The 14,813-nt window shown below is 53.5% G+C and overlaps 2 protein-coding genes across 10 annotated transcripts; one reads left to right on the top strand and one right to left on the bottom strand.

The window, feature by feature from the left end:
* The first annotated feature begins 3,904 nt into the window (after window positions 1–3,904).
* On the top strand, window positions 3,905–6,596 carry TNNC2 (troponin C2, fast skeletal type). Its single transcript, XM_077873408.1, has 6 exons — window positions 3,905–4,051; window positions 5,475–5,526; window positions 5,650–5,793; window positions 5,882–5,996; window positions 6,133–6,269; window positions 6,415–6,596. The coding sequence occupies exons 1-6, from the start codon at window positions 4,049–4,051 to the stop codon at window positions 6,444–6,446; spliced, it is 483 nt and encodes a 160-aa protein (XP_077729534.1). The 5' UTR covers window positions 3,905–4,048; the 3' UTR covers window positions 6,447–6,596.
* On the bottom strand, window positions 4,413–14,689 carry UBE2C (ubiquitin conjugating enzyme E2 C). 9 transcript variants are annotated; one of them, XM_077873401.1, is made up of 6 exons: window positions 14,491–14,689; window positions 13,731–13,758; window positions 12,604–12,708; window positions 11,704–11,941; window positions 11,530–11,589; window positions 4,413–10,452 (listed from the first exon to the last, which is right to left on the bottom strand). In XM_077873401.1, exons 1-6 carry the CDS (start codon window positions 14,589–14,591, stop codon window positions 10,244–10,246), a joined length of 741 nt encoding a protein of 246 aa, XP_077729527.1. In that variant the 5' UTR covers window positions 14,592–14,689; the 3' UTR covers window positions 4,413–10,243. The 9 variants fall into 9 exon arrangements, with proteins under 9 accessions (XP_077729527.1, XP_077729528.1, XP_077729522.1 ...); XM_077873402.1 differs by having other exon boundaries at window positions 12,604–12,690; XM_077873396.1 differs by lacking the exon at window positions 14,491–14,689 and adding an exon at window positions 14,297–14,473 and having other exon boundaries at window positions 12,604–12,690.
* Between the last annotated feature and the right edge of the window lie 124 nt (window positions 14,690–14,813).

The raw sequence follows: 14,813 nt of genomic DNA, 5'->3' as shown, positions 1-14,813 counted from the left end.
CGGCCCCGCCCGCTCCCCGGAGCCTCCCGGGAATCCCGGGCCCTCCGCTCCGGGAGGGACTTGGGAATCCTGGGTAGGCCTGGGCGAACCCCAGCCCCCCTGCGGGATCGTACCCAATCCGCAGGGGCTCCCAGCCTCCGTGAATCCTCCCACCCATCCCGAAGACCCGGCCTGCCCCGGCGGGCCCCAATCTATCCCACAGTCTCCATCCATCCAGCCACTCCCAACTTTCCAAAGTCAGGCGACAGCGGGAGGCCCATCACTCCGGTGAAAAAAATTGAGGCCAAGGGAAGACATGCTATCCGAGTTGGAGTCTGACTTCGAACCTAGGTTTTCTCCTGTGTGAAACAGGAACATTTCAAACTAGTACTAATTTTGTAATTGGTTCTTGGAAGGACCCTGATCCAGTGCCTGGCGCAGACCTGGGGCTGACATATCCATCAGTCACGTAGCGATTATTGTTTCTACAGTGTTCACAGGTTCTTAAAATCTCATTTGAGCCTCACACATAGGAAGTAATAAACGGGGAAGTGAGATCCAGAAAGGCAGAGTTATTTGCCCAGAGTCACACAGCTTGCCAGAGGTTTCTGAGTGTGGGGACTTGCAGCTATGAGTTCCTCATTCTGTTCTTTTCCGATACAGAAGGCCTGGTAATCTCAGCAACTTCCCTGAAGGGCTGTGTTTTACCTTTTATCGGGAGGGCAGGAGTAGGTCAGAAAGAATTAATTGTCACTTCCTGTCAAAAGCCCTCGTGATCAGTCCCTAGCAGGGCAGATATTGTTTGTTATACAACTGAACAAATAAAATCTCTCTGACAATCCTTCCTACTACCCTTTTTGAATGGCACAGGAGAGACAGGTGGGGGAAAGTAGCTTTGAATGGAAAACACAACACACTCCCTGCTCCACTATGTGCAGAAGAGGCAGGGCTCTCAGTTTTTGAGGTTTGACTGCGTCCTACACCCTGTTCTAGGCACTTTACATAGGGTGACATCTCACACATCTTGGGGAGGGAGCTATTATTGGATAACAATGGTCCTTTTTCAGGATGAAGAGCCAAATTGACTTTCCCAAAATCCAGAGCAAGGAAATAGGGGAGTTGGGATTTACGGCCAAGTCCCATGTAATTTCAAGGCTCTAGCTAATTTTCATTCCACTTAGCGTAGGACATTGGGGCAAAAAAGACACACTTCATTCCTTAATTTATTCAACACTCACTCATTTACTGAACAGCAAACAAGAATATTAACTTTTGGCATATGTCTCACAAGTCTGGGTATAAAAGACAAAACCATGGGTTGTCAGAAATCTGGTCTGGTACTTCTGTTTTTTACAGATGGGAAGTTTGCAGCTCAGTGAGAGGAAGGGACCTGCCTTGGGTCATACAAACAGGACGAGAACTAGTTCTCCTGATGTCTTATATTCTCTCCATTATCCTGGATTCTGTATAATATCTCCCTAAAACTGCCCCTAGAGATGGTCATTAAGTTCCTGGTTGTACACATTCAGTAACAGGAAACTCATTATCTCCCAGTGCTTCCCATTCCTGTTATTATCCAACCATGATGGTTAGGAAGTTCCTCCTCATAACCAGATGCCACTCAGTTCAGTTATTCATATAAAAGAACATGATATTTATTGAGTGCTTGCTAAGTGCCAGGTGCTGGGTACCGGGGAATGCAGTGATGAACAACTAACAATCTTTGGTCCATGGAACTCAGAACAGGTCATGTCATGTGGCATGCTCAGGACTATGATTGAAGACTGCCTTGGACTCCTTTGGCCTGTGTAGGGGAGGAGGGATCCTGAAAGAAGTGATGTTATTTTTGATTTGTATTTTTCTTTTTCAAGTTACACCCAACGTGGGGCTCGAACTTATGACCTGGAGATCAAGGGTCCCATGCTCCACTGACTGAGCCAGCCAGGTGCCCTTTTAAATATATATATTTTATATCTATCTCTATATATAAACTCATGACAAGAGTTTATATAAGTATATATATAAGAGTTTATATATAAGATCAAGAGTTGCATGCTCTACCGACTGAGCTAGCCAGGCACCACAAGGAAGTGATGTTCAAGTTGAGAAAGATGACAGGGATGTAGGCAGGTGAAGAGAAGATGGGGGTTACGGGCAGAAAACAAACAGCATGTACAAAGACCTGGAGGCTCTAAAGGGTGGCGTTTGGAGCTCTATTTTAGTTTGACCAGACCAGAGCAGCATGCAAGATGGGGAGGAAAGGGGATTGAGATTGGGAGGTTAAAGGGAATAGATAAATCTGGACCTTATCTATTTCTCTGAATAAATGCAAGAACAAATTAATGAACAAATGGTTGTGGAGGGTTCCAAACTCTCTGCTTCAAAGAAATCATTGTGGTTCCAGGGCTCACATCCAAATTGGACTCCCCTAGTGTCGCTGCCCCTTGGCCCTCTGCCTGGCAGGGGGAGGCCTTATGTAGCCCTGCTTGGCTCCACTGAGCTTTTCTTGGGAATGTCTATAAATAGAGGAAGATGGCAGCCCAGCTGCCACTGTCTATCTGCCTTTCCTTGGAATCCAGCCTCCTTTCGCTGGCCCTGGGCTCTGCGCTCAGTTGCCTTAGTGCTCTTTCTGTTGACTTAGCTGCTGTCCACAGCCTCGGCTACCTCTCCAACACCCAGCCCAGACCCTGGGTGTTGGGCTCAGTATGGACTAGACTTGCTCTGCCCATCCCTTCACTCTCCAGATGGCCGGCCAAGCTGCTCCAGACCTCTTCACCGAGCTCTAGGAAAGGGCCTGCTGCCCCTTTACCCACCTAGAGAACCTGCCCCCAGTCCCCCTCTCCCTCAAAAAAAGTGAATCACAAACACCGTTTCCCTGGAGCAGGTAAACTCGAAAGATCTGCTTTCAATGTTTATTTATTAATTAAAAGATTGTATTTATTTATTCAGAGAGATACAGAGAGAGAGAGAGAGGCAGAGACATAGGCAGAGAGAGAAGTAGGCTCCCTGTGGGGAGCCCAATGTGGGACTCCATCCCTAGACTGGGATCATGCCCTGAGCCAAAGGCAGACACTCAGCTGCTGAGCCACCCAGGCATCCCTCAATGTTTATTTCTCTTCCAAATGCATACCCATCTCCTGGATCTGTAGATTTCTCCTTTGGACAGGTCCCCTCCTGGCTGTCCCAACTTCCCTTCAGGAATAATAAGAATCATTGACATGACTATAGACCTTTGTGATTTAACAAAGCTCCCCAGTAAAAAGGGAATAATAATAGCTTCTCCCCTATAGATGACGACTAGGTGAGATCACATGGTTAAAATGCTTAGCATGGAGTGTGAACCTAGAGGTTCAGTGACTGGCTGTCATTCTCTCCTCCTCCCCTCCCCTGCCCTCTAGCATGGTTCAGACAGGACATTCCACTTGCCAAGCACCAACCCTATGGAGCAGGCACAAGCTCGGCGACTTACACCTGGGCCCCATTTCTCATTGGTCTCTCTGTGAGGGCGGGTCATGACTGTCCCCATCTCCACCTCACAGAGAAGGAAACTGAAGCTCAGAAACTGAAGCTCAGAGTGGCATGTCACCTGCCTAAGAGTACACAGCTTGCAAAGAAAGTATTGGGTTTAAGACTTCAAGGCTCGTGCTCTTTCCTGTCTGCCATGCTGCTTCACTTTTCTGGATTCTGATTATCCTCACCCATCTTGGAGCAAGCGTGTTTCTTGAGCAGGGGCTCCCTAAAGCAGTGGAGCAGGGCGGGTTCTTCTCCCAAGAATCTAGGACGTCAAGGCCTGCCACCTGCTCACAGGCTTAAATTTCTCTGCAAGGGCCCTTGGCTAAATTAGGTAATGGGCCAGGACTCTGGAATGGGGGTGGGGGAGGAAAGGAGGAGGTGCTCGCTGACCCCAGGATCTGATTGGCCAGGGCAATTAGTCCTGGGGAGCAGAGAGGTGGGAGGAGAGGGTGCCCCTACAAATCCAAGGTGCTGGAGCAGGCCAGGGTATCTTTGGGTGGTGGAGTGCTGAGGAGGTGACTGACCTGAAGCAGGGGAGGCCCAGTGACTTGCAACCATGGTAAGGACAAGAAGGAACTTCAACCCTTTGCTTGCTGGAGCACTTCTGGACCTCTTCCAGGCCAGATCCGGGTGCTCTGTAGTTCAGTAATTGGACGTTTAAAGATGGAACATGTAGGCTTCTGGAGCCTAGATGTCTAGGAGGAAGCCTGGGAAGAAGGCCTTGGACTTCTCTAGGAAGGGGAGGGCTGGGTGCTCTGGGATTGCCAACTCCCTGCAGACCTAAGGCTTTGGCAGTGTTGGCCACGGAGCTGTGAGGGGGGTGTTAGCTTGTCTCCCTCACGGTGGAGGTGGGGACCCTGAGGGCCAGAGTGAGTCACCTAGCAAGCCAGTGGCTGGGGTGAGCTAGCTGGAGGTCTTGCCAAATCATCCTACTGCCGGTGAGAGGAGTCCTCTAGAAGAAGGGAGGCCTACAGAGCTTCAAGCCAGCTAAGGTGCAGGATCCCAAGAGCTATGAGGGAGAGAAGGGGCAGAAGATGATAGACCAAGGTTAGAGACCCCAGCCTCCCAGAGAGGGAGGTCATTTCCCCTGAGGTCCCTCTCCCCACTTCAAGGGGTAACTAGACCCCACAGGACAGCTGCTGTTGCCCATGCCAGGCTAAAAATAGCCTGCCCTCCTGCATGGTCAAGGAGGAGGGAGGAGGGGAGGGTAAGGAGGAGGGCAGTGGCTAGCTGGCCGCCGAAGAAGGCCTTGGCCACCTCAGCCCCTCCTCCCCGCCAGCCTCAGTCCAAAGTCCCATAGCCAGATGGCTTGGCTTGGATGTGGCCAGATCGCCTCCCCCGAAATCTTATTTCCACCTCCACAAGGCCCCCATTATATTCTGTCCAGCATGATTATGATTTACTCCAATGGCTAAGTGATAAGAAGGGAGCTTAAAATCTCCATCTCCACAAGTTGTCGGAGGGAAGGGATGGGTGTCTGGGTCTTCTTGGCCTCAGTGTCCAGTCTCTGGCCTGACGCTTAGTTGGGGCTCAATGACTCTGCCTTGCATTATTGAGAACATTTACTGAGCCCCTATTATAGTACCAGGCTCTACTGGGAGCTGGGGGACACTGAAAAATGATGCTGGAATAGTGCTGGTACTTTACAAAACCCTTTGACGTCTCTGATCTTTTCATTCTTGAAAAGCAGCTGAGAAGAGCTAGAGTAGAATAAGTGACTTGCCCAAGGTTAGAAAGGGGGATTCCTGACTTGACATCTGATTAGCAGGTTTGGAGACCCTGGGCATAATCTGTGTTTCCTCCTTGTTCTTCAAAACTGGGGTTCAGGTGCTGCGGGAGCATGCAGAAGGTGTTGTTAGTTTGGAACTGTTCTTCTGGAAGACCAAAGGGCACTGACAGAAAGGGGTTGAAGAGAAGGGGGTTAAGGCAAGAATGAGCTCTGGGGCCACCCCTTCTGCTGGCTGACTCTGTGTCTCCTGCAGACGGACCAGCAGGCGGAGGCCCGGTCCTACCTCAGCGAGGAGATGATCGCTGGTGAGTGCGGGCCGGCGGGCGGGTGGCTGCGTGCTGGGCAGTGCTGGGGGCTGGGCAGGGTGGGAGGGAGGGTGTGAGGCTGACAGTCCAGCCAGGCCCACCTCGGTCCTCTGCCTCGCTCAGAGTTCAAGGCTGCCTTCGACATGTTCGACGCTGATGGTGGCGGGGACATTAGCGTCAAGGAGTTGGGCACGGTGATGAGGATGCTGGGCCAGACCCCCACCAAAGAGGAGCTGGACGCCATCATCGAGGAGGTGGACGAGGATGGTGAGCAGGTGGCCCTCCAGGGGCTGCGACTGCGGCGGGCGGGGTGGGCCCGCAGGGCTCAGGCTCACTCGCCACCTGCTCGCCTCAGGCAGCGGCACCATCGACTTCGAGGAGTTCTTGGTCATGATGGTGCGCCAGATGAAAGAGGATGCGAAGGGCAAGAGCGAGGAGGAGCTGGCCGAGTGTTTCCGCATCTTCGACAGGTGCACTGAGGGCTGGGGAGCCGAGAAGGCGCTGGGCTGGGCGAGTGCGCGGACCAGGCGGCGCGGGTGGGCGGTGTGGGGGTGTGGGGGGCGGCTCGGCCCCGCCTGTCCTGACACCCTGTCCCTTCGCCCCAAGGAACGCAGACGGCTACATCGATGCGGAGGAGCTGGCTGAAATCTTCAGGGCCTCCGGGGAGCACGTGACAGACGAGGAGATTGAGTCCCTGATGAAAGACGGCGACAAGAACAACGACGGCCGCATCGACTTCGACGGTGAGGGCCGGCGCGGGGCGCGGGGCGCGGGGCGCGGGGCGCGGGGCGCGGGGCGGGGCTCCCACGCGGCCGTCCGTGGCTTTGTCCGCAGGGCGGGAGCCCCGGCGGTGCGTGCGACTGACGCTTCCGCGCTCCATCCCCGCAGAGTTCCTGAAGATGATGGAAGGCGTGCAGTAAGAAGTCGCCCCCGCCTCCGCCCCGACGCGCGTCCCTCGGGCGAGGGCGGGCCCGGCACCCCCGCCCCGCCCCGTCACGGCCTCAGCCCCAGGAGGGAGGCGCGGCCCCTGCGGGCTCTGTGTGCAGGGGAATAAAAGCAGACACTGCGAAGCGCGTAGCCTGAGTGAGGGTGTCAGGGCCCGCCTGGCTGGGCCGCCGTCCGGGGCACCACCCGAGCGCCTCGGGGCTCCAAGGAGCGGGCACCCGAGTTGCGGGACGCACCGAGGCGCGGGACCCCGGGCAGGTTCCCGGGCGCTGGCGCTGGGCGTGCACAGCTCGGCCGGCGGGGTCGCCGCGGCGCCTGGCGCTGGAGGAGGGAGGCCGGCGGTGGGGGTGCGGGTTGGCGCTTGGAGCTGTCGGGGTGAGGGCGCGGCAGGAGGCTGGAACCCGCGGGAGGCCGAGGTGAGGCCCCTTTCCTTCCCCGCCGTCGTTCCTTTCTGGAGCCTTTGGGTCTGGGGTGCAAGCTACCGGGCTGGCGATGGAGAAGCGGGTATCGTATCCATCCGTTCCAGGCAGCATTCACTCTTGGTTGACTTTTTCTACTTCGTCTGTTCTGAGCGTTTATAGGTGCTCCATACTGGAGATGGGAGAGGAGGGTAGGGGCACACAGCCGGGAAGGAGGTTCTGACGTCATCATCTCCACCCTGCATCCCTGCCTCCAGCTCCCGCCAATGCCAGTGTGCTCAACATGGGGCCATTAGCAAGATCTAGCTAAAAGAAATCTGACCTGGCTGCTCCCTTGTTGAAATACCCTCAGGGCTCCCCTTCGCTTCTAGAATCAAGTCCAAATTCCTTTCCCCTCCTACCCCTCTCAGGTTCCAGCCACACCGGGTAATCTATCCTTACTGCTCTGGACAGTGGAGGTGCACTTTGAAGCTTTTGGGCTTTTGCTCATGCTGGAATGCCCTTCCTCCTCTAATAAGCCTGGCAAATTTTTCAGCCCAGCTCAGATACCATCTTCTCCCTTGATCCCTCTGCCACTGGCTGTGCTCTGGCTTCTATAGCTCTTTGCACACAACTCAGTTCTAGCAGGCCTCAGGGCCAAGCTGACTCAGTGCAGCGGTGCTTTAGCTTTAGTGTCAGGCTGCCCGAGTTTGAATCCTCATTGCTGGGGACAGATCACCCGGTGCTTCAGTTTCCTTTACTCTGTAAAATGGGGACAATGATAGATAGTATCTACCTTGCAGGGTTGTGAGTGCAAGCTAGTGTGCAGAGTGCTTAGAATGGAGCGTGGCACAGACTAAACACTATTAATAAATGCTATTATTAATATCATTACTGTCACCTTGAAACATTAACCTGTACTATTATTGTCATGGTCCTCCCTGTCCAACTCCTTCGTGTTCTCGGCTGCCCTTTCTGACACATTAATTTCCCAGTTCACGTTTCCAGCCAGGATCAGGGCTTGTCACCAGGACTGATTCCTGTGTGCAGTGCCCTGTGCTTTGCAGGCGGGTCTCATTCGTCCACACAACCGGAGAGGCAATCGGATGCTGTTCTCCCTATTTTACTGTGGAGGAAACTAAGGCAGAGTGAAGGTACCTATCCAGGCACACAGACATTTGGTGGAAACGAGCAAGGCTCTTAACCATGGCACCGGCTACCTGTTGACAGTTCTACCTGCATATCCTGAGTACTTCAAGCTGGTCCTGTGCTAAACTGATAAATCCCCTCACCTTCCATCCTGTTCTGCAGTGTTCCCTATCTCAGAGATGGCACCCCAAGAGATCGGCCTCCTTTCCACCTGTAATTTACTCTGCCCTGCTACTTTCTCTCTTTCCCTTTACCCTTTTATCCCTCCCTTCTGAGCCCACTGGCTGTTGTGACTCAGGCCAAGCCATTGCTCACCAGGTTGCAGAAGAGTAGTTAACCTCCTTGCCAGTCACTTCCCGTAAGGCATCCAGAAGCAGCTTTCTGAAACCAAACCTGATCACATCATTGCCCTACTCAAGGCTTCGTTAGCTGCCTCAGGGTAAAGCCCCCGCATTTTAATTAAAAGCCTTAAAGGCCTTACAAGCCCTGTGTGGCCTGACTTCCAAGCTATTTTGCCTGTGTTCTATACCCCTGGACTTCTTGCTGTCCAGAGTGGCCCAATCTCCTTCTCCAGAAAGCCCTCCTTGACCCTCCTGGTCTTCATTAGGTACCCATTTCAGAGCTTTCATAACATGTGAGTCTAGCAGCTGACATTCATTATCTAACATGTCAGGCACTATTCTAAGGCCCATTGAGCCTATGAGGTAGCTATTAACACTTCCATTATACAGAGAGGTTAAGTCTGAGTGTATGCATGTAGCATGGGGTGGTGTGGGGATTCTAACTGTTCTGCCTGCTGGGCCTGATCTCTTAACCAGCACTCTGTATGGCACTCCACCCCACTGACATGCCTATCTGGCCCCGGAACCTCAGCCTCTTGAGGACAGGACTGCGTCCTTTCCTCTGCCCCAAGCATAGGGCTTTTACAGTAATTGTATGGGGTGAATGGTAACAATACCTTCTGATACGGTATTAGACTTTTTTGTTGCAAGTGCCAGAAACCTAAAGCAAACAGACTTAAAAAAGGGATTTACTAGCTCATGAAACTGGGATGCTAAGGTGTCAGCTGGAGGCCAGAGCCTCAATGTCACCTCCATCTCATAGCTAGCTACTTCTCTGTGCTTGGCTTTTTTTCATCTGCAGCTGTGTGCTCCAGCTGCCCAGACTTCCTCCTCTTTTAGCATCCCTATTAGTAACATCGTTTTACTTTTTCCCAGGAATTAATTCCAGGGAACACTAGTTCTGAACCAGTCAGCCCCTGGGATTGACACAAGGCTGGCGGGCTAGCCATTTGGGGGTGGGGGAGCAAACACTTTGATCAAGGGGACCACACACAGAGGCATCCTAAGGCAGGCAAAAAAATATGCCCATTTGGCCAGCATTGAGTAAGAACCACTAGTGCCAGGTTCTGAGCTTCCTCTTAAGACATCCTCTAGCCAGGGGTTTTCTTTTTTTTTCTTTTTTTTTTTAGCCAGGGGTTTTCAAAGTTGGGAGAGCTATCAGAATCCTGGAGAGCTTGTTGGAACCAAGACTTTGCATTTTTTTTTTTTTAAAGATTTTATTTATTTATTCATGAGAGACACACAGAGAGGCAGAGACACAGGCAGAGGGAGAAACAGGCTCCATGCAGGGAACCCGATGTGGGATTTGATTCCGGGACCCCAGGATCATGCCCCAAGCCCAAGGCAGACGCTCAACCACTGAGCCACCCAAGCCTCCCTTAAGACTTTGCATTTCTAACAAGTTCCAGGTGCAAGTGGGAGGGCCACACCTGGAAGAGAGCTCTGCTCTACACTTTTACCTTCCAGAGAAATGCAGGACCTCAAGCCCCACCAGAGTGACTGAATCAAAATTTGCATTTGTTAGACCCCTGGCAGATTTATCTGCAGTAACAGGGTAGCACTGTTCCAAGCACCACTCCGCCCCCGCCCCCCATGTGTGAGATTTAAAACCGTGCAGAGGACATCAAATCCAATCCCAGACCTGCCTGCCAGTGCTACTCATGGGGGCACAGGGCAGGAAAGGAGCCTGGGCTGGCAGAGCACAAGGAAGGCGAGAACCTGATGCCCTCCTCTGCTCCCCTGCCCCTTCCCCCAGGCCTGCACTATCAGCTGCTGGCAGAGCGGACTAGGTTGGGTGAAGCTAAGATCCAGGTGGGGCTTGGAGGGCACTTGGCTGCTGGATCAGTCCACCTTGAAGATCTTGCAGCACCTGGACCAGGGCCATCACCCTAGCCTGCTCTTCCCCCTGCCTGCCCCTGGAGGGACCCCAAATGGCCAGCATAGGAGTTCCCTCTCAGGGGCTCCAAGGGTAGGGCCTGTGGCAAACCAGTGTTGAGAAGGCCTCAGGGCTGGAGGCCCCTGGCCAGTGGGTGCAGCAGCTGGAGTTATCACTGGTGGAGATGAGCAGGAGTGTGGAGCCATCCATGGAGGGCCTGGGGTAAGAGGTGGGTCGAGAGCTGTCCTGGGGTGTCTGGCAGGGAAGAGGGGTTCCCTCGCTGTCTGGGCCTGCTGTAGGGTGGTGACCCGATCGCCTTGTCTCAGGGCCAGAACACCCCGACATAAGAGTTGGTAGCTGGTGCTCACCCCCCAAGCCCCTGCTGTACATGCATGTGTCTGCACATAACACTCTACAGCTGTTTTGCTCTAAGGTCTGGTTCAGTCTCATCTGTAACTCGGCTGGGACAGCTCCAATATCCACTGCCATTCCTGGTGCATGTCACAACTCGACAGAAAGAGGCATTTTATGACACCATCTTATCGAAGAGGAAACGGATGCAGTCATAAAATGACTAAGGTCACAAGGGAAGGAATCCTTGTCACCTCCTTGCTCAGCCGCTCAGCCTGTCAGCTGCCTTCAGGCTGTGGGTTAGATGAGCAGGGCAAGAGCCTGGATCCACTCCACTGACCCTGAGCACGCCCAACCCTAGGGTAACTACAAGGCAACTTGTAAAAAAAAAAAAAAAAAATCAATGTATTTATTTAATATATTCATCACAAGGGCTCAAACAGAGACTTAATTTAAAAAACAGAAACAAAACAAAACAAAAACGACACCACAGCTTCAGATACAGAGTCCTAGACAGAAATGAAGAGAAGGACAGACCATGTAGGGAGAAAATAAAAAGACAACACAAGGAGAGTAGGTTGGATAGTCAGGGATCTTGGCTGGAGACCTGCTTTGAGTAGGTTTCTTGCAGATACTTCTTAAAGGCTGGAAGAGAACAGGCAGGTCTCAAGGAGTGGTGGGGACAGGGGCTAAGGTGGGCCAGGGGGCAGGCAAGGATACAGGGGTGGGAGAAGTCTGGGGAGCTGGGGAGGATTTCCCGACAACAGCTTCTCCTTCTGCTGCCCACTCAGCTAGGTCTCCTGGATGGGTTCTGCTCCCAGGGGGGCTGGGGAGGCGGCTGGGGGCCTTAGTGAGCAAGTCATGTGCAGGATCCTTCTGTTTGAGGGATACTTTGGAGGTTGGGAAGGGACCACCTGGTGCCTGAGAAGGATGAAGGACCCACCTGTGGGGTTTTTCCAGAGCTCGGCAGCATGTGTGTTCAAAGGACTATCAATGTTGGGTTCTGTGGATGGACAGAGAATGGTCAGTAGGAAGGGAAAAGGCTGGCCAGGCGGGGGTGTCCTGGGAGTCCTGACGGGTTCCCAGGCTCAGGGGAGGGGCTGGTCTCAGAAGTCACCTCCTAGCAGGCTCTGGATGGACAGCAGGATAGTCCTGACATCATACAGGGCAGACCATTTGTCCTTCAGGATGTCCAGGCAGATGTTACCCTGGGTGTCCACGTTGGGGTGGTAGCAGGGTGTGAGGAACTTCACTGTGGGTGCGTTGTAAGGGTAGCCACTGGGGAACTCCAGGGAGAGCTTATACCTCAGGTCTTCATATACCTGGCAATGGAGAAACAGGGGTGGGGAGTAGGCCTCCCACCCCAAGTCCCAATAAACGGCTTACAAGGACCTTTGAGTTTGTCTGGGACTTGATAAGAGACAGAGTGTTACACTGGCTCTGTACTTTCTCTCCTATCTAGGAGGGACATCAGTGATCCTTTGGTCTGTGGGCTGTCAACTGGCATCCTGAGGGCTACCATAGCTGTGCTTTAGTCAGTCACAACATCAGCTGCTAACATGTGAAAATCAGGGTAGTTTAGACATACACCTGAATTTGTTTCTTAAAAAGATTTTATTGTTAAGCAATCAAAAGCCCCAGTGTGGGGCTTAAGGGCACAGCCCTGAGAACAAGCGTTTTACATTCATTCACTGACAGAGCCCGCAGGGGACCCCTGGATTTCTGACTTAAACCAGATGTGCAGCAATGGGAGCTGCCATCTTGGGACTTGTGCCCTTCCACTGGCTGAAGTCCTCACGTACCCTCTGTTCTTCATTCCGTCTTGCCCTTTCTAGGCATCTAAGATGGAAAGCTACGCTTTAAACCCAACCTCTTACTATCCAGAGGGAGACAAGGGCCACAGGCTCAGAGCACAGGAACAGAACAGGGAAGTGTCCTGCCAGGCTTTAAGCTGACCTGCACTTGGTTTTCACCTCATACCTCTCCCCAGACTCACCCACCTCAACCTTATACTTACTGTGCCAGCTGCTCCGTGGATGGTCCCCACCCATTTGAAAAGGTTGTCTGATTCAGGGAAGGCAGAAATCCCTTTGTCACCAGACATCTGGGGAAGAAACAACACCTGCTGGGCTGCAGAATATGGTTTTGGGTATCAGTGGGTAAAACCCTTCCCCTTAAGCTCGTCAAATTTTGATCCAAAATAAAGCAACCAGACCAAACTGATAGGCTTTTTTGAGGAAGTGATTCGATTCCTGGGGCTGAACCTGCCCCCGTGGGGGAGGAGTACTGGATGTGTTAAGGGCGGAGGGGTTATGCAGAGAAACAGAAGGCAGCTTGTTGGATGCTGGGAATTGGGTTCAACATGCTAGTTAGTACTGGCTGCAAACGAAGCCTAAGGACCATTCACAGACCGGGGAGATATACAACATCAGCATAGAAGGATTTAAATTGGATATTCAGGGTTAAAGTAGACAAGGTCATCTAGGAAAAATTATTTGAAAGTTTGACAGGTATATTCCCTAAGAAGAGTAAGGGTGGAGAGTTGGGTGTGGGAAGTAGGACCAGGCAGCACAGAGAGAAGGACTTGCCTGGCATCAGGGAGCGGTATTTTATTTGTATGTATTTTTTATTGGAGTTTGATTTGCCAACATATAGCAAGGGAGCTGTATTTTATTTTACTTAAAGATTTTATTTATTTATTCATGAGAGACACAGAGAGAGAGAGGCAGAGACAAAGGCAGAGGGAGAAGCAGGCTCCATGCAGGGAGCTGGATGTGGGACCCGATCCCGGGACTCCAGGACCACGCCCTGGGCTGAAGGCAGGCACTAAACCGCTGAGCCATCCAGGATCCTCGGGAGCTGTATTTTATTTTTTATTTTTTATTTTTTTGGGGGGAGCTGTATTTTAGAGAGAACTTAAAGAGGATGGTGGTGGTGGTAGTGGTGGTTGAGGGGGACCTGGAGTAGACACTGCTGGAAGGAAAGGTGTAGGTGGGGCCCAGAAGAGAGGAAACCCGACTCATCCTTTTATCTCCTGTGCTGTGTCTAGCAAAAAGCCTGATGTAGGAGAGGCCACTACTGATAAGTGAATGGGAGGTGGAAGGTGGATCACCTGGCTTGGGGTCTGGGCAGGTAGTCACTCACCATGAGGGTCATCAGCTCCTGCTGCAGCCTGCAACGTAAGTGTTGGGAGTCATCTGGGGGCCTGCATGGGCCAGCGCTCCACCCGGTGCCGCTTCCCCAATCCCAACCCCGGGGTCCCTGGAAGAGCTGTCAAAGAGGCTTCTCCAACCCTGAGGCCAGCCAGACGCGGCAGGGGCACACTCAACCCCATTTCTGGCAGAGAGTCCTCTCCCTTCCTGATTCCAGGCTCAGGCAGTTTAGTTCAGTTAAGCCTTTTTTTTTTTTTTTAATTAAGATTGATTTTACTATTTATTCATGAGAGGCAGAGAAGCAGGCTCCACGCAGGCTCCACGCAGGGAGCCCGATGCAGGAACTCGTCCTGGGACTCCAGGATCACACCCTGGGCCGAAGGCAGGCCCTAAACCGCTGAGCCACCCAGGGATCCCTGTTCTTTCTGCCTTGTTCTTTGGCCCCTCAGCTTCTCTGACGCCTCTCCCTGTGCCGGATCCCTGTTTCTCCCCACTCCGTCCCCGCTTCCCCCTACTCCAAGCCACCGGGGGCCCAGGCACACTTTCATCTTGGCTCACCTGCGGAGGGCCCCGGCCACGCGCCTCCTCCTGTCCGCCTTCGGGGCCCCCTCTGGGGGCAGCCCGAGCTCCCGGCGCGCCCTCCGGCCCCGCATACCTGCCCACTCCAGGAGGTGGGGGCCCGGAAGTCCGAGCTCTGGACCGCAGGGCCCAGGGCGTGCCGGCCCGGCCAATGGTACCTCCATACTCCTCACCTCTTGCCCACGGGGCCCCGGGCGGCGCCCCCGCTGGGTTCGGCTCCTTTCCGGGCGGCGGCGACGCTGGCGGCGGCTGGGTCTCGGTTCTGGGAGGCCATCCCGGCGGCGCAGGGGGGGAGGCAGGAACCCGGAGAGCACGGCTGCAACTGCGGGGCCGGGGCCCGCCCGCCCGCGTTTGAATCGTAACCCTCCGGCAGCACCGGCCAATCAGCGGCTCGCTTGGGTTTGATCCAGCCAATGGGGCGCGCCGGGGCGCTCTGTCACCGCGCAACTGCTAGGCCCGCCCCCCGGCGCAGCACTATTGGGCGGCGGGAACCTGC

The sequence above is a fragment of the Canis aureus genome, chromosome 26, assembly GCF_053574225.1.
Source record: "Canis aureus isolate CA01 chromosome 26, VMU_Caureus_v.1.0, whole genome shotgun sequence".
NCBI lineage: Eukaryota > Metazoa > Chordata > Mammalia > Carnivora > Canidae > Canis > Canis aureus.
This window is presented reverse-complemented; position numbering and strand designations above follow the sequence as displayed.